The sequence below is a fragment of the Grampus griseus genome (genome assembly GCF_964374135.1).
Source record: "Grampus griseus genome assembly, chromosome: 17".
Taxonomy (NCBI): Eukaryota; Metazoa; Chordata; class Mammalia; order Artiodactyla; family Delphinidae; genus Grampus; species Grampus griseus.
The window spans coordinates 45,195,371-45,222,910 of NC_139011.1; the positions used below are offsets into that span (position 1 = coordinate 45,195,371).

Sequence of the window (27,540 nt, forward strand, 5' to 3'; positions counted from 1 at the left end):
GAGCTTCTACCCTCTACCCAATCAGTCGACTTAAGGACTCTCAAAAAGCAGTGTGTGTGTGTGTGTGTGTGTGTGTGTGTGTGTGTGTATCTTTGTATTTTCAGAATTTTCAAACATACACAAAAGTAGTAAGAGCAAAATGACCTTCTGTGTCTTTATATTCATAAATATACTCTTGTTGCATCTATTAACCCATCTTTTTCTTGGAGTATTTAAATTAAATCCCAGACAATATATTTTTTACCCATAAATACTTTGATACATTTTCTAGATTTTTAATGTTAGGTGAAAGTTTGAGACAAAAATTGTTAAATTTACTTCATTCTTGTTTTTTCTCTGAAATTAGCATAATTCCATTCTAATTAGAACATGTTCCATGTTGATATGTTTAGTTTTCCTGGGTTCGTTTTTGTCTCTCCTTGACTGCCACCAAAACCCTATTTTGTTCTTGTCATACTCAGCAGTTATTATACTGCTTCTAGTATAAACAGAGCACGACAACTACACAATTTATGTATATGTATATATGTAAGTGATTTTAAAGCTTTGTCTTCATTGACTATTTCTATTTCTTGGGAGTCAGATCATTAGTGTAAGATTTTTACTTTTAGGCATAAATTATCACCTTCCTATTACAAACTCTATGAATTTGCACATAGAAATGGAGTGAATATTTCGAGTATAGGTTAATAAAAGGTGTAAACCTAGGCAGGTGTGATTTGGATTTTAGGAGCTAAGAATTATTCTATTTCACAATATAGTCCTATATGTATTTCTGCTCTGAAACTATATTATGTTGGCCAGCTTTAAAAACATAAAGAACAGGAGAATTTTGATAGTTTTCCTTCTTTACTTCTATTGCTTATTTGCTCAAACCAGCCGTAATATCTCTGAGACTCTGATTCAGTGGCTAATATCTTTTTAGCGGAACTCCCACCTCCGTATACAGCCATTGCCAGTCCAGATGCCAGTGGTATTCCAGTAATAAACTGCCGCGTGTGCCAATCTCTCATCAATTTGGATGGCAAGCTTCACCAGCATGTGGTTAAGTGCACGGTTTGCAATGAAGCTACGGTAAGTGGAGATTTTCATTAATAAAAGCAGAAATTATTATCTGACATCTCCCTAAAAAAGTAGTCCAATAATGTTACTTACAAGTAGATGTGGGCTGGATACCGAAACGGCCATTTTTTTATCCTTTCTTCCCTCTGGCTATTTCTCTTTTATCATACAAGGATGCCTCCAGGTGTTTAAAGCTAACTCCATTATGAAAATTTCATGAGGAATTTAAATGTAATGCCATTTGGCTCTTTTCTTTCTAAAATGAGACTGACCATGGACAGTCATTTACAATTATCTTCAGTGTCTATCCACATCTCAACGAAATCCATTCTGATTATCACTAAAATGAAATATACTGAACTTCACTACAAATGTGGACTTTGTACTTATTATGTGGAAAATTATTTAAACTTGTTTTACGTCTGTAGGATGTTGATATAATTTTTCTGGGCTTTCGTGATTGTGCATTTATTATTGGCATTTGTGTCGAAGTGTTTATTAACAGCTTGGTATCTTATTCCATTTATTTGATATTAATTCAGTGAAATATTCAAAAAAACTTGAAAGACATTTTTTTACTGAACTTTGGGAAGAGCAACTAAATTTTAAGTAAGATTTTTACAGTTTTAAGTAATAAACTGGTATAAAGAGTATACTGGTTAAATTAAATATATTTCTACTTTCATGGTTAGGCTTTATTTTTAAAATTTCAATCTGTCTCAAAATTTGAAATTAAATATTAATTTAATTTTTGGTATTTGTAGTTTTTCCTCTTTAGAAAAAGCCTAAAAAAAAGTCAGCCAATGATTATTGTATCTCTAAGAACCCTGAAAGATGAATACTGGGGGCTTTATAATATGTTTTATGGAAAAGTCATAAGCTAAAACCTTAAGTCATGAAGCAATATATATCATTGTAAATACTTTTTCTATAAGGGACATCTTTTAGAGAACTTTATTGTGTAAATAGATGATACCTACAAAACTAGCTATTTTCTTTTTCAGTTGAACACTTAAATAGTAAATTTAATTAATATCAACTTCCTTAGTGCTCCTTTTAGAGTTGGCAAGCAAATAAGAATTGTTAGACACAAATAGCAATTTAAAAAAATAAAAGTGTCTTAAAGGCTTCCTTGGATTTGGCATTAGTGTTGAATTTTTTCACCTCTTCCTTTACCCATACAAACTTTGTTCTTTAATGAGAAGAAAGAAAGGAGATTTAAAGCTTTATATTTACATGTGGAAGTAAACAGAACAGAGTAGGTCAATTATGAAAGAATCTCAAAGTCACTATGGATTTAACCAGCAGCCTCAAGCTGGTTACTTAGAAGTGATGAGTTCATATAGGGTCAATAAAATTTGGCTACAAATAAGCTAGCTACTTTTGGACATAAAGAAAATTGTGCTGAAATTTTTATATCATTACTATCCCTGTTAAGTAAAGAAATGTAAATAATTGTGAATATTCTAGAGAATATGAATAGTATTTAATCAGATTGCCTTGTATGGAATTAGTAACATTACAAGGGAAGAAAAAATTGAAAAAAAAAAGCCTTTGAGGAATGCTGTAACATATGACCTGCTAATGTTTACAGTGTAATGTGATCTTAAATTTATGAATGAAGAGGTTAGGCAACTGGCAGCTTCTCTGGAGAAATTCTATGTTGAAAAGAACAGATATAATAGACAGATATAGTGGACCAGGGCCCAAGAGAACAGTTCTCTTATGTTCACTATCACTGTTTCCTACTCAATTTAACTGGTTATTCATTCTCCTCATGTCACCTAAAACAGGATGTCAGTGTATCTATTCTCTTGGGTAGCCACTTTTAACAGGAACTGGACATTCCTGTGGAGATTGAAAGAAATAAAACATAACAAAACAAAAAAATCAAGGTTAATAAAAGTCCTTTTTACTTCAGTAGATAGAATTAAGAAGGGAAGTAAGGTGTGTGTTGTGTGTTGTGTGTGTGTGTGTGTGTGTGTCTGTGTGTGTGTGTCTGTATATGAGAGAGAGGAAGAATATGGACAAACTTTAGCAACACTTGGAGGACACAGAATTTAAGGTTAAAAGGAGAAGCAATATCTATGACTAGTTAATGGAAAATTTGAGAAGTCCTGGAGAAAGAGTGGAGCTAGTTGGCTGCATACTTGATTGAGTCTGAGATTTGGAGACTAATAGACTGGGGTTTGAATCTGCCACTTAGTAGCTATATATCCTTGGGGACTTCTCTAAACTGTGGTTCTTCATGTAAAGAGGTGTAATAGTAATAATACCTACCTCTTAGGGTTGCTGTTGGGATTACAGAGGTAAAGTGCCCAGCACAGTTCCTGGAACATGTAAGCTTATTTTGCCAAGTAAGACTATTAAAACTTATGCATATGAACAATGTCATCTCCCCTGCTGCGCCCCCACCCCAGCTCCACCGTTTTACTGTAGACCAGACATGACATGGTGTGGACTGGCATTGAGGACCAGTGCTTGAAATCTTCTATTTCAATCATCTTGTTTTACAAATGAGAGAACTGAGGTCTAGAAGTATGGTGGGAATAAAATACAGGCTACCTCAGAGACATTACAAGTTCAGTTCCAGACTACTTCAATAAAGCAAATATTGCAATAAAGCAAGTCACACAAATTTTTTGGTTTCCAGTGCAATAAAAGTTATGTTTACACTATTCTGTTAGTGTGCAATAGCATTATGTCTAAAAAAAGGATATATCTTAATTAAAAAATACTTTATTGCTAAAAAATGCTAACCATCATCTGAGCCTTCAGCAAGTCATAATCCTTTTGCTGGTGAAGCATCTTGACTCCCTTTTGATGGCTGCTGACTGATCATGGAGGTGGTTGCTGAAGGTTAGGGTGTCTGTGGTAATTACTGAAAATAAGACAACAGTGAAGTTCGCTGCATCAGTCAATTCTTCCTTTCATGAACCATTTCTCTGTAACACACAATGCAGTTTGGTAGCATTTTACCCACAGTAGAACTTCTTGCAAAATTGGAGTCGATCCTTTCAAACCCTGTGGCTGCTTTATCAACTAAATTTATGTAATATTCTAAATACTTTGTTGTCGTTTTAACAATCTTCACAGCATCTTCACCAGGAATAGATTACATGTCAAGAAACCAACTTTCTTTGCTTATCCATAAAAAGCAACTCCTTATCCATTAAAGTTTTATCATAAGATTGCAGCAATTCAGTCACATCTTCAGGTTCCACTTATAATTCTAGTTCTCCTGCTATTTCCACCACTTCTGCATTTTCTTCCTCCGCTGAAATTGAACACCTCAAAGTCATCCATGAGGGTTAGAATCAACTTCTTCAAACTCCTGTTAATTTTGGTATTTTGACTTCTTCCCATGAATCACGAATGTTCTTAATGCCTCTAGAATGGTGAATCCTCTCCAGAAGGTTTTCAGTTTACTTCGCACAGATCTATCAGAGGGATCACTATCTATGGCAGCCTTATGAAATCTATTTCGTAAAAAATGAAACCTGAAAGTCAAAATTACTCCTTGATCCATGGGCTGCAGAATGAGTGTTGTGTTAGCAGGTGTGAAAACATTAATTTCATTGTATATCTCCATAAGAGCTCTTGGGTCACCAGATGCATTATCAATGAGCAGTAATATTTTGAAAGGAATTTTTTTTTCTCAGTGGTAGGTCTCAACAGTGGCCTTAAAATGCTCAGTAAACCATATTGTAAACAGATGTGCTGTCATCCAGACTTTGTTTCTCTATTTATAGTGTAGTGGCAGAGTAGTTTAGCATAATTCTTTAAGGGCCCTAGGATTTTCAGAATGGTAAATGAGCATTAGCTTCAACTTAAAGTCACCAGCTGCATCAGCCTGACAAGAGAGTCAGCCTGTCCTTTGAAGCTTTGAAGCCAGACATTGACTTCTCCTCTTTAATTATGAAGGTCCTAGATGGCATTTTCTTCCACTAAAAGGCTTTTCATCTACATTGAAAATATTTAGTGTAGCCACTTTTCTTAATTAGCTTAGCTAGATTTTCTGAATAACTTGCTACAGCTTCAACATCCGAACTTGCATTTTTTTTTATTGAAGTATAGTTGATTTACAATGTTGTGTTAGTTTCAGGTGTACAGCAAAGTGATTCATATGTATACACACACACACACACACACACACGCATATATATATATTCCTTTTCAGATTCATTTACCTTATAGGTTATTACAAAATATTGAATATAGTTCCCTGTGCTATATAGTTGGTCCTTGTTGGTTATCTATTTTATGATTAGTATGTATGTGTATGTTAATCCCAAACTCCTAATTTATCCCTCATCCCCGCTTCTACTTTGGAAACCATAAGTTTGTTTTCTATGTCTGTGGGTCTAATTATATTTTGCATATAAGTTCTTTTTTTTTAGATTCCACATATAAGCAATATTATATGCTATGGGTCTTTGTCTGACTTATTCACTTTAGTATGATAATCTCTAGGGCCATCCATGTTGCTGCAACTGGCATTATTTCATTCTTTTTAATGGCTGAGTAACATTCCATTCCAATATACCACATCTTCTTTATCCATTCATGTGTCATCTGATGGACAATTAGATTACTTCCATGTCTTGGCTGTTGTAAATAGTGCTGAAATGAACATTGGGGTGCATGTATCTTTCCAAATTATGGTTTTCTCTGGATATATGCCCAGGGGTGGGATTGCAGGATCATGTGGTAGCTCTACTTTTAGTTTTAAGGGAATCTCCATACTGTTCTCCATAGTGGGTGCACCAATTTACATTCCCATTAACAGTGTAGGAGGGTTTTTTCTCTACACCCTCTCCAGGATTTATTATTTGTAGTCTTTTTTTTTTTTTTTTTTTTTGCGGTACGCAGGCCTCTCACTGTTGTGGCCTCTCCCGTTGGCGGAGCAACAGGCTCCGGACGCGCAGGCTCAGCAGCCATGGCTCATGGGCACAGCCACTCCACGGCATGTGGGATCTTCCCGGACTGGGGCACGAACTCGTGTCCCCTGCATCGGCAGGTGGACTCTCAACCACTGCATCATCAGGGAAGCCCTATTTGTAGTCTTTTTGATGATGGCCATTCTGACATGTGTGGGGTGATATCTCATTGTAATTTTGACTTGCATTTCTCTAATAATTAGTGATGTTGAGCATCTTTTCATGTGCCTCTTGGCCATCTGTATGTCTTTTGTGGAGAAATGTCTATTTAGGTCTTCTGCCCATTTCTTGATTGGGTTGTTTGTTTTTTGATATTGAGCTGCATGAGTTGTTTGTAAATTTTGGAGACAAATCCCTTGTCTGTTGCATCATTTGCAAATATTTTCTCCCATTCTGTGGGTTGTCTTTTAATTTTGTCTATGATTTCCTTTGCTGTGCAAAAGCTTTTAAGTTTAATTAGGTCCCATTTGTTTATTTTTGTTTTTATTTCCATTATTCTAAGAGTCGGCTCAGAAAAGATATTGCTGCAATTTATGTCAGAGTGTTCTGCCTATGTTTTCCTCTAAGAGTTTATAGTATCTGTTGTTACATTGAGGTCTTTAATCCATTTTGAGTTTATTTTTCTGTATGGTGTTAAAGAATGTCCTAATTTCATTTTTTTTACATGTAGCTGTCCAGTTTTCCAAGCACCATTTATTGAAGAGAAGTCTTTCCTCTGTTGTATAGTCTTGCCTCCTTTGTTATAGATTAATTGACCATAGGTGCATGGGTTTATTTCTGGGCTTTCTATCCTGTTCCATTGATCTAAATTTCTGTTTCTGTGCCAGTACCATACTGTCTTGATTACCATAGCTTTGTAGTATACTCTGAATTCAGGAAGCCTGATTCCTCCAGCTCTATTTTTCTTTCTCAGGATTTGTTTGACTATGTGGGGTCTTTTATGTTTCCATACAAATTTAAAAATTTTTTGTTCTAGTTTTGTGAAAAATGCCAGTGGTAGTTTGATGGGGATTGCATTGAATCTGTAGATTGCCTTGGGTAGTATAGTCATTTTGAAAATATAAATTCTTCTAATCCAAGAACATGGTATATCTTTCCATCTGTTTGTGTCATCTTTGATTTCTTTCTTTAGTATCTTAGAGTTTTCAGAGTACAGGTCTTTTGCCTCCTTAGATAGGTTTAGGCCTAGGTATTTTATTCCTTTTGATGCAATGGTAAATGGGATTGTTTCCTTAATTTCTCTTTCTGATTTTTCATTGTTAGTGTATAAAAATTCAACAGATTTCTGTGTTTTAATTCTGTATCCTGCAACTTCACCGAATTCATTAACGAGCTCTGATAGTTTTCTGGTAGCATATCTAGGATTTTCTTTGTATAGTATCATGTCATCTGCAGTAACAGTTTTACTTCTTCCTTTCCAGCTTGGATTCCTTTTCTTTCTTTTTCTTCTCTGATTGCCACAGCTAGGACTTCCAAAACTATATTGAAAAAAAAAACTGATGAGAGTGGACATCCTTGTCTTGTTCCTGATCTTAGAGGAAATGCTTTCAGCTTTCACCATTGAATATGATGTTAGCTGTAGGTTTGTCATATATGGCCTTTATTATGTTGAGGTATGTTTCCTCTATGCCCACTTTCTGGAGAGTTTTTATCATAACTGGGTGTTGAATTTTGTCTAAAGCTTTTTCTGCATCTATTGAGATGATCATATGGTTTTTAATCTTCAATTTGTTCATGTGGTATATCACAGTGATTGATTTGTGGGTATTCAAAATCCCTGCATCCCTGGGATAAATCCCACTTGATCATGGGGTGTGACCCTTTTAATGTATTGTTGGATTCAGTTTGCTAATATTTTGTTAAGAATTTTTGTGTCTAAGTTCATCAGTGATATTGGCAGGTAATTTTCTTTTTTTGTGGTATCTTTGTCTGGTTTTGGTATCAGGGTGATGGTGGCCTCATAGAATGTTTGGAAGTGTTCTTTCCTCTGCAGTTTTTTGGAACAGTTTCAGAAGGATAGTGTTAACTTTTCTGTAAATGTTTTATATAATTTGCCTGTGAAGCCATCTGGTCCTGGACTTTTGTCTGTTGGGAGTTTTTAAATCACAGATTCAATTTCAGTAGTTGTAATTGGTCTGTTTATATTTTCTATTTCTTCCAGGTTCAGTCTTGGAAGATTGCACCTTTCTAAGAATGTGTCTATTTCTTCTAAGTTTCCATTTTCTTGGCATATAATTGCTTGTACTAGTCTCTTATGGTCCTTTGTATTTCTGTGGTGTCCATTGTAACTTCTGTTTTTCATTTCTAATTTTATTGATTTGGCCTCTCTCCCCTCTTTTTTCTTGATGAGTCTGGCTAAAGGTTTATCAATTTTATTTATCTTTTCAAAGAATCAGATTTTAGTTTCATTGATCTTTTCTATTGTTTTCTTCATCTCTGTTCATTTACTTCTGCTCTGATCTCTTTGATTTCTTTCCTGTACTAACTATGGGTTTTGTTTGTTCTTTCTCTAGTTGCTTTAAGTGTAAGGTTAGGTTGTTTGTTTGAGATTTTTCCTGAGATAAGCTTATATCTCTATAAACTTCCCTCTTAGAACTGCTTTTGCTGCATCCCATATATTTTAGATCATTGCATCTTCGTTTTCATTTATCTCTAGATATTTTTTGATTTCTTCTTTTTTTCTTGGTTGTTTAGTAGCCTATTGTTTAGCCTCCATGTATTTGTGGTTTCTGCAGTATTTTTCTTGTAGTTGATTTCTAATCTCATAGTGTTGTGGTTGGAAAAGAGGCTTGATATGATTTCAGTTTTCTTAACTTTACCAAGTCTTACTTTGTGGCCCAGCATTTGACCTATCCTGGGGAATGTTCCATGTGCACTTGAAAAGAATGTATTCTGCTGTTTTGGGATGGAATGCTCTATAGATACCAATTAAGTGCATCTGATCTACTGTGTCATTTAAGGCCTGTGTTTCCTTATTGACTTTCTTTCTGGATGATCCATTGAGGAAACTGGGATGTTAAAGTCTCCCACTATTATTGTGTTACTGTCAATTTCTCCTTTTATGGCTGTTAGCATATGCCTTATATATTGAGGTGCTCCTGTGTTAGGTGAATATATGTTTTAAATGGTTATATCTTCTTCTTACAATGATCTCTTGATCATTATGTAGTGTCCTTCTTTGTCTCTTGTAGCAGTCTTTATTTTAAAGTCTAACTTTGTCTGATGTGAGTATTGCTACTCCATCTTTCTTTTGATTTCCATTTGCATGGAATACCTTTTGCCATCTCCTCACTTTCAGTCTGTATTTGTCCCTAGATCTGAAGTGGGTCTCTGTTGTATCTTGTTTTTTATCCATTCAGGCAGTGTATGTCTTTTGGTTGGAGCATTTAATCTGTTTACATTTGAGATAATTATCAATACATATGTTCTTATTGCCATTTTGTTCATTGTTCTGGTTTTGTTTTTGTTAAGTCTTTTTTCTTCCTTTCCTCTTTTGTTCTCTTCTCTTGTGATTTGATGACTAACTTTAGTGTTTGTTGGATTTCTTTTTCTTTTTGGTGTGTATATCTATTATAGATGTTTGATTTGTGGTTACTATGAGGTTTTGACATAGCAGTCTCTCTATATATACATGATTGTTTTAAGTTGCTGGTCTCTTAATTTTAAATGCATTACAAATATCCTGCATTTGTACTCTCCTCTTATGATTACTTGTCTTGATATCATATTTGTGTGTGGATAATTTTCTACCTTTACTTTATGTTTGCCTTTACCAGTGAGCTTTCCCATTTCATAATTTTCTTGTTTGTAGTTGTGGGCTTTTCTTTTCTGCTTAGGGAAGTTCCTTTAACTTTTGTTGTAAAATTGTTTTCGGTGGTGCTGAATTCTTTTTACTTTGCTTGTCTGTAAAGCTTTTGATTTCTCTGTCAAATCTGAATGAGACCCTTGCTGGGTAGAGTGTTCTTGGTTGTAGGTTTTTCCCCTCTCATCACTTAAATATATCATGCCACTCCCTTCTGGCCTATAGTGTTTTCACTGAAAAATCAGCTGATAGTCTTTTGGGGATTCCCTTGTATGTTATTTATTGCTTTTCCCTTGTTGCTTTTAATATTTTCTCTTAATCTGTAACTTTTATCAGTTCAGTTATTATGTGTCTTGGCGTGTTCCTCCTTGGGTTAATCCTGTATGGGACTCTCTGTGGTTTTATGGACTTGGGTTCCTGTTTCCTTTCCAATGTTAGGGAAGTTTTCAGCTATTAACTCATCAAATATTTTCTCAGGCCCATTGTCTCTGTCTTCTCCTTCTGGGACCTCAATATTGCAAGTGTTGGTACATTTGATGTTGTCCCAGAGATCTCTTAAACTGTCTTTGTTTCTTTTCATTCTCTTTTCTTTATTCTGTTCCACAGCAGTGATTTCCAACATTCTGTCTTCCAGCTCACTTGTCTGTTCTTCTGCCTCATTTATTCTGCTATTGATTCTAGTGTGTTTTTCATTTTTGTTTTCTTCAACTCTGTTTGGTTGTTCTTTATATTTTCTAACTCTTTGTTAAAAAGTTATTGTAAGTTCTTGCTTGAGCATCCATTCTTTTCCTGAGTTCTTGGATCATCTTTACTATCATTCCTCTGAACTCTTTCTTGGGTAGTTTGCCTATCTCTACTTCACTTAGTTGTTCTTCTGGGGTTTTATCTTTTTCCTTCGTCTGGAACATATTCCTCTGTCTTCTCATTTTGTCTAAAATTCTATTTGTATTTTTATGTATATAGAAGATTAGTTATGTTTCTCAACCTTGGAGAAGTGGCCATCTGTAGGGGATTTCCTGTGTGTCCCAGTAGTACAGTCCCCTCTCATCACCGAGGGCCAGGGACCAGCTGGTCCCAGGGTAGATTCTGACCTGTGTTTGTAGACTCAGTTCCACTGGCTGCTGGACTGTGGTTTCTTGCTTCTGGTGTCTGCCTCCTTGTGGGTGAGGCTGGTCTAAAGGTTTATGCAGGCTTCCTGGTGGGTGGAGCCAGTGCCTACCCACTGGTGGGTGGAGCTGGGTCTTGGCTTTCTGATGGGCAGGGCTGTATCAAGGGGTGTGTCTAGAGGCAGCTGTGTGCTCAGGAACCCTTTAGGCAGCCTGTCTGTTGATGGATGAAGCTGTGTTCCCACCCTGTTGGTTGTTTGGCCTGAGACATCCCAGCACTGGCGCCTACAGCCTGTTGGGTGGGACCAGGTCTTGATGCCGAAATGTTGGCCTCTAGGAGAGCTCACACCAATGAATGTCCCCTGGTAACACTGTCACCAGTGTTGTTGTCCCCAGAGTGAGCCACAGCCACCCTCCCGCCTCCCCAGAATACCCTTCAAGACCAGCAGGTGGGTCTGCCCCAGGCTCCTATGAAGTCATTGCTTTTACCCTGGCTACCAGTGCTCACAGGACCTTGTGTGCACGCTCTAAGAGTGGAGTCTCTGTTTCTGAGTCTCCAAAGTCTCTGCAGGAGTTCTATGGAGCTTCTGCAATCAGGCCTTTCTGGCCTTCAAAGCCAAATGGTCTGAGGGCTCCTCCTGCAATGCCAGACCCCGAGGCTGCAGAGCCTGATGTGGGGCTCAGAACTCTCACTCCTATGGGAGAACTTCTGCGATATAATTGTTCTCCAGTTTGTGGGCCACGCACCTGGGGGGGTATGGAATTCGATTATATCAGGAGTGCACCCCTTCTACTGTCTTATTGTGGTTCTTCTTATGTCTTTGGTTGTAAAATATCTTTTTTAGTAGGTTCCACTCTTCTTAATCGATGGTTGTTCAGCAGTTAGTTGTGAGAAGAAGTAAGCTGAAGGCCCTTCTACTCTGCCATCTTGGACAGGAATTGAAAAATTCTGCAGTTTTGCATGACACATACTGTTGGTTATGCAGTTAAGCACACAAGCCCTGGAGTCAGACTGCTGGGGTTCGGATTCAGCTTCTTTCCTTTAACCTCTATGTGATTGACAGCTAATGTCTGTATCTTCATGGAATTTATACCTCTTCTTTCACCCTTAGTCTAGCTTCAGGGACCTTGTGCAGAGGACTTGCACCTAATGAGTTGGATTAATTTGGATTAGAGTTTCCAGGTCAGAGCTGATCCTGATATCTGGAATTTGTGAGCTGGGCCATTGGCAGTTCACCTTGCAATTTTATTTTTTGGAGATGGCTCCTTTCTTTAAACTTCATAAACTAACCTTTGCTAGCTTGGAACTTTTCTTCTACAGTTTTATCACCTCTTAGCCTTCATAGAATTGAATAGAGTTAGGGTCTTGCTCTGGATTAGGCTTTGGCTTAAGGGAATGTTGTATCTGGTTTGATCATCTATCCAGACTACTAAAACTTACTCCATATCTGCAATAAGACCGTTTTGCTTTCTTATCATTTGTATGTTCACTGGAGTAGCGCTTTTAGTTTCCTTTGGGAACTTTTCCTTTGCATTTACAACTTGGCTGTTTTGTGCAAGAGGCTTAGCTTTTGGCCTGTCTCAGCTTTGGACATGCCTTCCTCACTAAGTTTAATCATTTCCACCTTTTGATTTAAAGTGAGAGATGTGTGAATCTTCCTTTCACTTCAATGCTTAGAGGCCATTGTAGGGTTATTAACTGGCCTAATTTCAATATTGTTGTGTCTCAGGGAATAGGGAGGCCCAAGGAGAGGGAGAGAGAAGGGGTCACTAGGTGGAGCAGTTGGAACACATACAACATTCATCGATTAAGTTTGCTGTCTTATATGGGCAAAATTTGTGGCACTCCAAAATAATCACAGTAATAACATCAAAGATCACTGATCACAGATCAACATAACAAATATTATAATAATGAAAAACATTCCAGAATTGTGAGAATTACTAAAATTGTGACACAGAGACACAAGGTGAGCAAATGCTATTTGAAAAATGATGTTGATAGACTTCCTTAATGCAAGATTGCCACAAACCTTCAATTTGTAAAATAGCACAGTATCTGCAAAGCACAATAAAGCACAGCACAGTAAAGTGAGGTATGTCTGTATAAAAATAAATCTTGTCATTTGCCCAACACACATTTACTTAATGGTAAAATATGTATACAGAGAAATTAAGACAAATTCTGCTTCTTGATACTTTAGATTATATAGGAACACATTCTGGATGTTTGTGAATTTTAGATTGTCATATTCTATCTATAATATAGTTTAATAAATTGCAGATGGCTTATTGCTAACTTATATATATTTCTACCAAGGTTATTTACTTAAAATTCTTAAATCTTAAAAAAAATATGTTGCAGACTTATAGAAAGTTAGAAAAATAGTAGTACATAGTATAGAGAATTCCCATGTGGGCCGCTCACCCACATTCCACAAACATTGACACTTTTCCAAAGTAGCTTTCTCTCTCTAAATAAATAAATATTTTTTTCAAAACCTTTTAAGGTAATTGTGGACATGGTGCTCTTCTACCCCTAAACATTTTAGTGTAAATTTACTAAAATTTAGTGTAAATTTTCCTAAAAAAAAAGGACATTCACTTATACAATCACAGTACAGTTATCAAATTCAGGAAATTAACATTGATACAATACTGTTATTTAATCTTTTGACTTAATTCGTGTTTGCCCAATTGTTCCATTAAAAAAAAAATCTGGTCCAGGAGTCAATTTAGAATTACATGTTGCATTTGATTATCATGTTTCTTTAATCTCCCTTAATCTGAAATTTAGTCTTTGTCTTCTATTGCCTTGACAGTTTTGAAGAGCACAGTTAAGATATTTTGTAGAATGTTCCTCATTTGGGTTTGTCTGATGTTATCTTGTGATTAAATTCAGGTTATACATTTTGGCAAGCATGCCACAGGAGTGGTGTTCCATTCCTCTCAGTGCATCAGAGCTTATTTGCTTTAACAAGCTTAAGTCCTAGTAATGAGAGGAGTGTTTTCTTTGGTGTTATTTATTCTAACTTTTAAATTTACTGTAAAGTTAAAGAAAAAAGGAAATGCTAGCATTAGGAGCTATAATAAGTGTTTTTTAAGCTAAAAGATACCATAAAATTAATCACTTGTATTCTAGTGAGTAAAGTTTAAGAAAAATTCAAATTTGTGATATACTCCTCTTTCCGTATTATTCTCTTTGAGCTTGCTTTTCTCAGACATGTGCAAGAACCCTCAGTGAATGTTTGCCCCTGGCCAGGCAGATAAATGACCTTGTCCTGTGAACTTTAAATGGAAAACAACTCCAGGCCAATACAAACTAATTTTGAAATATGCCCTTCTAATTAAATCTCTACAGTTCCCCAAATTTTATAGAGTGTTTACCAACATTTGGGCTATTTAAAATCACCTATGATTCATCATTAATTATTAGAGAAATGCAAATCTAAACTACAATGAGGTATCACCTCACACTGGTCAGGATGGCCATCATTAAAAAGTCTACAAATAATAAATGCTAGAGAGAGTGTGGAGGAAAAGGAACCCTCCTACACTATTGGTGGGAATGTAAATTGGTGCAGCCACTATGGAAAACAGTATGGAGGTTCCCCAAAAAACTAAAAACAGAGTTGCTATATGATCCAGCAATCCTACTCTTGGGCATATACCCAGACAAGACTTTAGTTCGAAAAGGTACATGCACCTCTATGTTCATAGCAGCACTATTTACAATAGCCAAGACATGGAAACAACCTAAGTGTCCATTGACAGATGAAAGGATAAAGAAGATGTGTTATTTATATATATATATATATATATATATATATATATATATATATATATGTATATACAATGGAATATTGCTCAGCTATTGAAAAGAATGAAATAATGCCATTTGTAGCAATATGGATGCAACTAGAGATTATCATACTAAGTGAAGTAAGTCAGAAAGAGAAAGACAAATACCATATGACATCATTTATATATGGAATCTAAAATATGATACTATCTATGAAACAGAAACAGACTCACAGACATAGAGAACAGACTTGTGGCTGCCAAGGGGCAGAGGGATTGGGGAGGGAAGGATTGGGAGGTTGGGACTAGCAGATGCAAACTATTATAAATAGGATGGATAAAAAACAAGGTCCTATTTTATAGCACAGGGAACTATATTGAATATCCTGTGATAAACCATAATGGAAAAGAATATGAAAAAGAATATGTATATGTATAACCAAGTCATTTTGCTGTACAGCAGAAATTAACACGGCATTGTAAATCAACTATACTTCAATAAAATTTAAAAAATCACTTACGATGCACTTTTCCTTAATGTGTACTTTGGTAGCACTATGGGGAGCCTTAGATTTTAAGAATAATTTCCATTTTATATACAAACAAGTTTTGGCAATTTGTACTTTGGTTAATTTGCTGTGTTTATATTTTCTTCTCTTATTATATAGCCAATCAAAAACCCCCCAACAGGGAAGAAGTATGTTAGATGCCCTTGTAATTGTCTCCTCATTTGTAAGGACACATCACGGCGAATAGGATGTCCAAGACCCAACTGGTAAGACATGAAGATTCATTCATTCATTCATTTGTTCATTCAACAAGTACTTATTAAAGATTCATTATGTGGCAGGTTTGTTCTAAACAGTCTTTCTCCTCAAAGTAATTATATGACCTACAGCATTTTTTTCTTTGTTAAAGGAATAATACTGCTTAGTTTGAAATTAATGGTTACAGTTATTTGCTTTTTTCTTTATTTGCTGTTATTTTTATTTCCAGCTTATAGGTGACAAATCTGAAGCTCTGAGAGAGAAAATAAATAGTTCAAATCAGTGCTTGTCACAGTTTTTAAACTTTTGGCTGTGATGCCAAGTGTAAAATACATTTTATTTTACAACCCAAAATTCACATGTGTTCATCTCCATACATACATACACACACTCATATATTTGAAACAAAAGTTTCACAAAGAAAATTTACTTTTGCTATGTGCAGTGCACACAGATTTTTTCATATTTTACTTACTCTGTTTCTGTCCATTTATCTTTTTTCTTTCTTTCTTTTTTTTTTTAAACATCTTTATTGGAGTATAATTGCTTTACAATGGTGTGTTAGTTTCTGCTTTATAACAAAGTGAATCAGCTATACATATACATATATCCCCATATCTCTTCCCTCTTGCATCTGCCTCCCTCCCACCCTCCCTATCCCACCCCTCTAGGTGGTCACAAAGCACCGAGCTGATCTCCCTGTGCTATGCGGCCGCTTGCCACTTGCTATCTATTTTACATCTGGTAGTGTATATAGGTCCATGCCACTCTCTCACTTTGTCCCAGCTTACCCTTCACCCTCCAGGTGTCCTCAAGTCCATTCTCTAGTAGGTCTGTGTCTATTCCCATCTTGCCCCTAGGTTCTTCATGACTATATATATATATATATATATATATTTTAGATTCCATATATATGTGTTAGCATACAGTATTTGTTTTTCTCTTTCTGACTTACTTCACTCTGTATGACAGACTCTAGGTCCATCCACCTCACTACAAATAACTCAATTTTGTTTCTTTTTATGGCTAATATTCCATTGTATATATGTGCCACATCTTCTTTACCCATTCATCTGTTGATGGACACTTAGGTTGCTTCCATGTCCTGGCTATTGAAAATACAGCTGCAATGTATATTGTGGTACATGTCTCTTTTTGAATTATGGTTTACTCAGGATATATGTCCAGTAGGGGGACTGCTGGGTCATATGGTAGTTCTATTTGTAGTTTTTTAAGGAACCTCCATACTGTTCTCCATAGTGACTGTATCAATTTACATTCCCACCAACAGTGCAAGAGGGTTCCCTTTTCTCCACACCCACTCCAGCATTTATTCTTTGGAGATTTTTTTGATGATGGCCATTCTGACTGGTGTGAGATGATATCTGATTGTAGTTTTCATTTGTATTTCTCTAATGATTAATGATGTTGAGCATTCTTTCATGTGTTTGTTGGCAATCTGTATGTCTTCTTTGGAGAAATGTCTGCTTAGGTCTTCTGCCCAGTTTTGGATTGGGTTGTTTGTTTTTTTGATATTGAGCTGCATGAGCTGCTCTAAAATTTTGGAGATTAATCCTTGTCAGTTGCTTCATTTGCAAATATTTTCTCCCATTCTGAGGGCTGTCTTGTTTATTGTTTCCTGTGCTGTGCAAAAGCTTTTAAGTTTCATTAGGTCCCATTTGTTTATTTTTGTTTTTATTTCCATTTCTCTAGGAGGTGGATCAAAAAGGATCTTGCTGTGATTTATGTCATAGAGTGTTCTGCCTATGTTTTCCTCTAAGAGTTTGATAGTGTCTGACCTTATATTTAGGTCTTTAATCCATTTTGAGTTTATTTTTGTGTATGGTGTTAGGGAGTGTTCTAATTTCATTCTTTTACATGTAGCTGTCCAGTATTCCCAACACCGCTTATTGAATAGGCTGTCTTTTCTCCATTGTATATTCTTGCCTCCTTTATCAAAGATATGGTGACCATATGTGCATGGGTTTATCTCTGGGCTTTCTATCCTGTTCCATTGATCTATATTTCTGTTTTTGTGCCAGTACCATACTGTCTTGATTACTGTAGCTTTGTAGTATAGTCTGAAGTCAGGGAGCCTGATTCCTCCAGCTCCGTTTTTTTTTCTCAAGATTGCTTTGGCTATTCGGGGTCTTTTGTGTTTCCATACAAATTGTGAATTTTTTTCTTCCAGTTCTGTGCAAAATGCCAGTGGTTGTTTGATAGGGATTGCATTGAATCTGTAGATTGCTTTGGGTAGTATAGTCATTTTCACAATGTTAATTATTCCAATCCAAGAACATGATACATCTCTCCGTCTATTTGTATCATCTTTAATTTCTTTCATCAGTGTCATATAATTTTCTTCATACAGGCCTTTTGTCTCCTTAGGTAGGTTTATTCCAAGGTATTTTATTCTTTTTGTTGCAGTGGTAAATGGGAGTGTTTTCTTAATTTCACTTTCAGATTTTTCATCATTAGAGTATAGGAATGCAAGAAATTTCTGTGCATTAATTTTGTATCCTGCTACTTTACCAAATTCATTGATTAGCTCTAGTAGTTTTCTGGTAGCATCTTTAGGATTCTCTATGTATAGTATCATGTCATCTGCAAACAGTGACAGCTTTACTTCTTCTTGTCCGATTTGGATTCCTTTTATTATTTTTTTCTTCTCTGATTGCTGTGGCTAAAACTTCCAAAACTAAGTTGAATAATAAAGGTGAGAGTGGGCAACCTTGTCTTGTTCCTGACCTTATGGAAATGGTTTCAGTTTTTCGCCATTGAGGACGATGTTGGCTGTCGGTTTGTCATATATGGCCTTTATTTTGTTGAGGTCAGTTCCCTCTATGCCTACTTTCTGGGTGGTTTTCATCATAAATGGGTGTTGAATTTTGTCAAAAGCTTTCTCTGTATCTATTGAAATGATCATATGGTTTTTACCCTTCAATTTGTTAATAATGGTGTATCACATTGATTGATTTGCATATTTTGAAGAATCCTTGAATTCCTGGCATAAACCCTACTTAATCATGGTGCATGATCCTTTTAATGTGTTGCTGGATTCTGTTTGTTAGTATTTTGTTGAGGATTTTTGCATCTATGTTCATCAGTGATATTGGCCTGTAGTTTCCTTTCTTTGTGACATCTTTGTCTGGTTTCGGTGTCAGGGTGATGGTGGCCTCATAGAATGAGTTTGGGAGTGTTCCTCCCTCTGATATATTTTGGAAGAGTTTGAGAAAGGCAGGTGTTAACTGTTCTCTAAATCTTTGATAGAATTCACCTGTGAAGTCATCTGGTCCTGGGCTTTTGTTTATTGGAAGAGTTTTAATCACAGTTTTAATTCAGTGCTTGTGATTGGTCTGTTCATATTTTCTATTTCTTCCTGGTTCAGCCTCAGAAGGTTGTGCATTTCTAAGAATTTGTCCATTTCTTCCAGGTTGTCCATTTTATTGGCATATAGTTGCTTGTAATAATCTCTCATGATCCTTTGTACTTCTACTGTGTCAGTTGTTACTTCTCCTTTTTGATTTCTAGTTCTGTTGGTTTGAGTATTCTCCCTTTTTTTCTTGATGAGTCTGGCTAATGGTTTATCAATTTTGCTTATCTTGTCAAAGAACCAGCTTTTAGTTTTATTGATCTTTGCTATCATTTCCTTCATTTCTTTTTCATTTATTTCTGATCTGATCTTTATGACTTCTTTCCTTCTGCTAACTTTTGGGTGTTTTTGTTCATCTTTCTCTAATTGTTCTAGGTGTAAGGTTAGTTTGTTTATTTGAGATGTTTCTTGTTTCTTAAGGTAGGATTGCATTGCTATAAACTTCGCTCTTAGAACTGCTTTTGCTCCATCCCATAGGTTTTGGCTTGTCATGTTTTCATTGTCATTTCTTTATAGCTATTTTTGATTTCCTATTTGTTTCCTTCAGTGATCTCTTGGTTATGAAGTAGTGTATTGTTTAGCCTCCATGTGTTTGTATTTTTTACAGATTTTTTCCTGTAATTGATACCTAGTCTCATAGTGTTGTTTTCAGAAAAGAAACTTGATACGATTTCAATTTTCTTAAATTTACCAAGGCTTGGTTTGTTACCCAAGATATGATCTGTCCTGGAGAATGTTCCATGAACACTTGAGAAGAAAGTGTACTCTGTTGTTTTTGGAGGGAATGTCCTAAAAGTATCAATTAAGTCCATCTTGTTTAATGTGTCATTTAAAGTTTGTGTTTCCTTATTTATTTTGATTTTGGATGATCTGTCAAATGGTGAAAGTGGGGTGTTAAAGTCCTCTACTATATTGTGTTACTGTCGATTTCCCCTTCTTTGGCTGTTAGCCTTTGCCTTATGTATTGAGGTGCTCCTATGTTGGTATATAAATATTTACAATTGTTATATCTTATTCTTGGATTGATCCATTGATCATTATTTAGTGTTCTTCTTTGTCTCTTGTAATAGTCTTTATTTTAAAGTGTATTTTGTCTGATATGAGAATTGCTACTCCAGCTTTGTTTTTTTTGTTTTTGTTTTTTTGCGGTACACGGGCCTCTCACTGTTGTGGCCTCTCCCGTTGGGTAGCACAGGGTCCAGATGCGCAGACTCAGCGGCCATGGCTCACAGGCCCAGCGTCTCCGCGGCATGTGGGATCTTCCTGGACCGGGGCACAAACCCGTGTCCCCTGCATCGGCAGGCGGACTCTCAACCACTGTGCCACCAGGGAAGCCCTCCAGCTTTGTTTTGATTTCCATTTGCATGGAATATCTTTTTCCATCCCCTCGTTTTCAGTCTGTATGTGTCCTTAAGTCTGAATTGGGTCTCTTTTAGACAGCATATATATGGGTCTTGTTTCTTTATCTATTCATCCAGTCTATGTCTCTTGGTGGGAACATTTAATACATTTACATTTAAGGTAATTATCGATATGTATGTTCCTATTACCATTTTCTTAATTGTTTTGAGTTTATTATTGTAGGTCTTTTCCTTCTCTTGTGTTTCCTGCCTAGAGCAGTTCCTTTAACATTTGTTGTAAAGCTGGTTTGGTGGTGCTGAATTCTCTTAGCTTTTGCTTGTCTGTAAAGCTTTTAATTTCTCTGTCAAATCTGAATGAGATCCTTGCTGTGTACAGTAATCATAGTTGTACATTTTTCCCTTTCATCACTTTAAATATGTCCTGCCACTCCCTTCTGGCTTGCAGAGTTTCTGCTGAAAGATCAGCTGTTAACCTTATGGGGATTCCCTTGTATGTTATATGTTGTTTTTCCTTTGCTGCTTTTAATCTTTTTTCTTGTATTTAATTTTTGATTGTTTGACTAATATGTGTCTTGGCATCTTTCTCCTTGGATTTATCTTGTATGGGACTCTCTGTGCTTCATTAACTATTTTCTTTCCCATATTAGGGAAGTTTTCAACTATAATCTCTTCCATTATTTTCTCAGTCCCTTTCTTTTTCTCTTCTTCTTCTGGAACCCCTACAATTCGAATGTTGATGCATTTAATGTTGTCCCCTAGGTCTCTGAAACTGTCCTCAATTATTTTCCTTGTTTTTTCTTTATTCTGCTCTTCATTAGTTATTTCCACTATTTTATCTTCCAGGTTACTTATCCATTCTTCTGCCTCAATTATTCTGCTATTGATCCCTTCTAAAGAATTTTAAATTTCATTTATTGTGTTGTTCATCATTGTTTTTTTGGTCTTGAGTTTTTCTAGGTCCTTGGTAAATGTTTCTTGTATTTTCTCCATTCTATTTCCAGGATTTTGGATCATCTTTAGTATCATTATTCTGAATTCTTTTTCAGGTAAACTGCCTACTTCCTCTTCATTTGTTAGGTCTGCTGGGTTTGTACCTTGTTCCTTCATCTGCTCTGTGTTCCTCTGTCTTCTCATTTTGCTTAACTTACTGTGTTTGGGGTCTCCTTTTTGCAGGCTGCGGGTTCATAGTTCCCGTTGCTTTTGGTGTCGGCCTCCAGTGGGTAAGGTTGGTTCAGTGGGTTGTGTAGGCTTCCTGGTGGAGGTGACTGGTGCCTGTGTTCTGGTGGATGATGCTGTATCCTGTCTTTCTGATGGGCAGGTACACGTCTGGTGGTGTGTTTTGGGGTGTCTGTTACCTTATTATGATTTTAGGCAGCCTCTCTGCTAATGGGTGGGTTGTGTTCCTGTCTTACTAGTTGTTTGGCATAGGGTGTCCAGCACTGTAGCTTGCTGGTCGTTGAGTGGAGCTGGGTCTTGGCATTGAGATGGAGATCTCTGGGAGATTTTCCCCATTTGATATTACTTGGAGTTGTGTGGCCTCTGGTGGAACCATGTCCTGAACTTGGCTCTCCCACCTCAGAGGCACAGCCCTGATGCCTGGCTGGAGCACCAAGAGCCTATTATCCACACAGCTGAGAATAAAATGCAGAAAGAAAGAAAGAAAGAAAGAAAGAAAGAAAGAGAGAGAGAGAGAGAGAGAGGGTGGGTGGGAGGGAGGGAGGGAGGGAGGGAGGAGGAAGAAAGAATAAAAGAGGTCAAATAAAATGAAATAAAATAAAGTTAAAAAACATTAAAAAGTAATAAAAAATAAAGAAAGAAGGAAGAGAGCAACCCAACCCCAAAACAAATCCACCGATGATAATAAGCACTAAAAACTATACTAAAAAAAGAAAAGAAAAAAAAAAGAAAAATGGACAGACAGAATCCTAGGACTTATGGTAAAAGCAGAGCTATACAGACAAAATCACACACAGAAGCATATACATACACACTCACAAGAAGTGAAAAACGGAAAAAAAAATATATTGTTTCTCCCAATGTCCACCTCCTCAATTTGTTGTGATTCATTGTCTATTCAGGTATTCTACAGATGCAGGGTACATCAAGTTGACTGTCGAGATTTAATCTGATGCTCCTGAGGCTGCTGGGAGAGATTTCCCTTTCTCTTCTTTGTTCGCACAGCTTCTGGTGTTCAGCTTTGGATTTGGCCCCGCTTCTGAGTGTAGGTCACCTGAGGGCATCTATTCTTCGCTCAGACAGGATGGGGTTAAAGGAGCCACTGATTCGGGGGCTCTGGCTCACTCATGCTGAGTGAGGGAGGGAGGGAGTGGTACAGAATGCGGGGTGAGCCTGTGGCGGCAGAGGCCAGCATGACGTTGCAATAGCCTGAGGCATGCCGTGTGTTCTCCGAGGGAAGTTGTCCCTGAATCACAGGACCCTGGCAGTGGCGGGCTGTACAGGCTCATGGAAGGGGAGGTGTGGAGAGTGACCTGTGCTCGCACACAGGCTTCTTGGTGGCAGCAGCAGCAGCAGCCTTAGCATGTCATGCCCGTCTCTGGGGTCTGCACTGATAGCCGTGGCTCGTGCCCATCTCTGGAGCTCCTTTAAGCATTGCTCTTAATCCCCTCTCCTCACGCACTGCAAAACAAAAGGGCAAGAAAAAGTCTCTTGCTTCTTTGGTAGCTCCAGACCTTTTCCCAGAATCCCTCCTGGCTAGCTGTGGCGCACTAGCCCCCTTCAGGCTGTGTTTTACGCAGCCAACCCCTGTCATCTCCCTGGGATCCGACCAAAGCTGGAGCCTCAGCTCCCAGCCCCCACCTGCCCCGGCGGGTGAGCAGACAAGCGTCTCAGGCTGGTGAGTGCTGGTCGGCACTGGTCTTCTGTGTGGGAAACTCTCCGCTTTGCCCTCTACACCCCTGTTGCTGCGCTCTCCTCCGTGGTTCTGAAGCTTCCCCCCTCCACCACCCGCAGTCTCCGCCCCCGAAGAGTCTTCCTAGTGTGTGGAAACCTTTCCTCCTTCACAGCTCCCTCCCACTGGTGCAGGTCCTGTCCCTATTCTTTTGTCTCTGCTTTTTCTTTTTTCTTTTGCCCTACCCAGGTACGTGGGGAGTTTCTTGCGTTTTTGGAGGTCTGAGGTCTTCTGCCAGCATTCAGTAGGTGTTCTGTAGGGGTTGTTCCACATGTAGATGTATTTCTGATGTATTTGTGGGGAGGAAGGTGATCTCTATGTCTTACTCTTCCGCCATCTTGAATCCCCTCTGGTTACAGTTATTTGTAAACTAATGTTCTTGAATAAGCAATGGAAGTTTTCTTGATGTTACATAACTACTTAATAGATTGTAATAAATCAGTGACTCATATTTTATTAAAAATAACCAACTAGTTTATCTTTGACATATTTCATCTTAAGTTGGAAGTGTTTTAGTAATCATTGTATACTTTAAATTGTGTTATTACACTAGTTTTTGCTGAGTATAAGCTATGCAATAAATTCTGTAGTCATGTGCCTCTGCCAAATGGTGTATGGAAGTGCACAGATAGAAGTATATCAAAACCTTAACTGTGTTTTGTTTCTGTGTTTTCTGTCTTTTTGACCATTATGTGAATCATTTGCAACCCCATCTGATGGTAACCTGGGAAATGGAAAGGAAAGGAGCCTACCATTGTCCTTTCTGTCCAACTCCAATTAAACAGACATTAAGGAGTACCAGCCTACCCAGAGAAATTTGGTTGTGACTCAGCACTTTGGTACCTTCATGGCACACATATATCTGTTAATGTACAATTTTTTAACTTACTTAGTCTTTTACTCAAGTTGTCTTCCTAGATAGGGTAAGATAAGGTAAGGAATGATAAGATTTGAATTTATAAAAACTTGGAAGCAGTAGTTAAATGGTTCCCAAGGTGATTTGATTAGGTCCAATTCCAACTAATTTTTTTGCTTTTGAAATATTGACTATTGCTGTTTTCTGTGATTTTGGCTCTAAAGGCTGACATTTAATTCACTTAATTTATAAAACAAGTATAACCTATTTTCAATGCTATATTCCACGTTTTTGGCCCCATAGTGTAGGTTTCGCTCTCAGTCCATTTGTGGGATAATGAAGTTGTTTCCTCTCTGTTTCCACAGTAGACGCATAATTAACCTTGGCCCAGTAATGCTTATTTCTGAAGAACAACCAGCTCAACCTGCATTGCCAGTCCAACCAGAAGGTACAAGAGTTGTGTGTGGGCACTGTGGAAATACGTTCTTGGTACGTAACAAGACATTTGTGACAGGGACATCAATCTGTAAATGTAGGTCTTGATCACACAGATTTGACCACTGCTCATAGTCTTATAGTTTGTCCAAGTGCAAATTGATCAAAAGATTAAAATAGAGCCTTTGTTAGAAAGACAGTTAATCAGAGCCGCGACTAGGATGTACTGCGTTGTTTGTGAATTACATATAAGGTGCATCCCCTGACTGATTCATTTGCAAAAAGGGCCTCTCTGGGTAGGCTAATAACAAACAAGAACGCTGTGCTCCAGGCAGAGCAACTTGGGTATCCTGGCTTAGTGAGTAACTGAACCTACCTCCTACCCTCATCTCCTCAGCAGAGTGCAAAATGCACACTCTCATGCAGTGGCCTTGTTTAATGGTTCTGGATTCAAGAAATATTCTCATTATAATTTATCAAAATTTTTCTGATTTTTGTATATGAAACTGGGGGTAACGGGAATTACTGTGGTATCTGTAATTAGATAAGTTATTGGATAAAAAATAAAGTATAAGTAGTTTGACATGAACAAAAGTTATAGGAGTTCTTGTTTTACTACTTTTAACTTTAACCCTAAGCTTGATTTTTAAATGTTAATTTCATAATGACTTACCCCATCAGGAAGAATAAGAACAGGTTTTCTTTTGTTATTTAGCCTCCAAAGGAGACAAAAGGTTTTCCTTAGAACCTAAGTACTAAAGGAACCTTCCAGAGTGTAGGCATGGGGAGAGCTGAGGTTGCAGTGGTTTATAAACAAGACCTGCTGTCACTAAGGGATGAATGAGCTTAAGAAAGTGTAGACTGTTTGCTCTTTTTCCCTTCTAATTTTTATTTTTGATAAAGTAATTCATGTATAATAACTTCACATGTCAAATAGGACTGTAAAGCTTAAAGGGAAAATGGTGGTCATCTCTTTACCTAACACAACCCCAATTTTCATCCCCCAAATACTTTTGACTCTTTCAGCTGCTATTCTGGTATGTACTTCCATGGGTTTAAATTGTTTGCTTATTTTTTTCTTTTTGATTAAGCAGTTTTAGATATTACCTATTACTTTGTAAAACGCAGGTTGAAGATTTAGCACTCTTACCACCCTGCCTCCTCTCATAGTCCTTTCTCCACTTTCATACTCCCAGTAGAGTTATAATATTTTATTTGATTAATACTTAGTCTTTACATTTTTTATGATTAGGTAAATTGTGTTCACAGCTGAGCCAAGTAATATATTACATTTCTCTCCTGTATGGCTCTTAAATATTTCTTGGATTTGTTAATAATTGTCCCTCCCTCTTTTAGATTTGTTTTAATTTTTTATGTACAAATCACTAGTTCTTCTCATATTCTTTCATAGAACTACAAAATTCCTGTCATATAGTCAAATGGGTCAGGGAATCTATTATTTAGACTTCCTCCTACACAGCTGTCATCCTGTGACTTCCCTTCATTTTCTCTTAGGAATTCCTATTACCTCTTTCCTGTGTTGGATCCTCTGCCATCCTTACAGTTCTTGGTTTATTGCTTTATTTTGTTGGAGCACATCCTCACTTAACTTTCTGAGAAAAGATGCAGAGAAATAAATTTGAACCTTTTACTTCTTAAACAGTTTTTAATCTAACCCTATTTTCACGTTATAATTTGTCCAGATGTAGAATTATAGGTTGCCAATTCTTTCCTCAGAAATTTGAGGGCTTTGCTCCACTGTTGATGGGAAGATCAACTGCTGTTGTGGCTCCTGGCCCTTACCATGTGACCTATTTTTCTCTCTTTATTTTCTCTTATTTTCCTCTTTCATTTCTCCAGTGTTCTGAAATAGTATTAGAATGTGCCTTAGGGAGAATCTTTTTGACCTCATTGTCTGGCTACTCAGTGAATCCTTTTATAGTCCACTCCATTTTCTTTCTTCCATCTTTCTACAACCCCTGAGATTAGATCACCTGAATTGACATACACACTCTCTCTCTTTCTCTCTCATTTTTTTTTAACATACTTTTCAGTTTTGGCTTTTTCTTTTACTTACAGGGAAATTTCCTCAACCATATCTTCTAAACTTAATTAAAATTTTAAATTTCAGATGATCTAAATTAATTTTTAATTTCTAAGAGTTCTGTGTTCTCTGATTAATTTTTCTTTTTTCTAAATCACATTCTCTTCTTTATGGCATCTTTCTGAAGCTATTAGTTATGTTTTCTGAGGTATTATTCTTCTTTATGCCTTGTCTCTATTTTCTCTCCATTGTTTCTATTTGTTTTTATTTTCTGATAGAGGTTTTAATGAGGAGCTCATTTATATATGAGAGCAAGTTACTGATTGGAATCTCTAAGTATGCAGCAGGGGCTAAACTTTTTCTCCTTCCTTCCTTCCTTTCTTCCCTCCCTCCCTCCCTTTTTCCTTTCTTCTTCTCTCTCCTCCTCCTCCTCATCTTTCTTCTTCCTCTTCTTTTTCTCTTTTCTTGAAGAACTGCCAACTATTAGTATCAATGTCTTTTTTTTCTTTTAGGGCAAGTTTCTCTGGGGAATAATCCTCTGACTTCTTGTAAGAGGTATATCTGGGAGACAGCATTCTAGGAGCTAAGAAAAGATAATAGGGATGAAGTTCTCATCTACTGTTCAGACTGTAGACTTATTTAACTCCTTTGTTTTTAGAATGGTGTCTTATTCTTGCCTTCTGCTGTGCCTGGTGTTCCTAAGTTCACAGTCCTTCTAGTTCAGTTTCTTTGAGAGAATAAATCACTCTTCTCTTGCATGTGTTGGGGAGGGAGGGATTTTTGGTTTTGTGATATGGAGGAAAGAGGCTAGAACTGATACTCCTGTTTTTATCACTACCCCTAACTCCTATCTTTGAAAGCACCTTGGAGTCCCAAGGTCTGAACTATTTTGTAGTTCTTCAGTTGAATCAGCCTGTTTTTCATTGGATATCTCTCTTTAGGCAATCAGGTTTCAGCATCCCTTTCAGTTTGTTACCAAGTCTCCATCAGCTTTCCTCTGTCTGAAAATTCAAGGTCATTTCTCTTCAGATTCTATTTGTCCTTATGGTATTATACATTTGTAAATACAATTTACTGTCATTTTA

General features: G+C 36.9%; 1 protein-coding gene across 1 annotated transcript in view; it reads left to right on the forward strand.

Annotated features, from left to right (window-relative positions):
• The window catches only part of PIP4P2 (phosphatidylinositol-4,5-bisphosphate 4-phosphatase 2), a gene marked incomplete at both ends in the record, with an annotated part of 84,375 nt that overhangs the window by 21,658 nt on the left and 35,177 nt on the right, over positions 1-27,540 (forward strand). Inside the window, 3 exons of the mRNA XM_082674735.1 lie at positions 926-1,074; positions 15,380-15,486; positions 24,342-24,465. Coding sequence (XP_082530861.1) covers positions 926-1,074; positions 15,380-15,486; positions 24,342-24,465 — 380 coding nt within the window. The remainder of the gene's footprint in view (positions 1-925; positions 1,075-15,379; positions 15,487-24,341; positions 24,466-27,540) is intronic.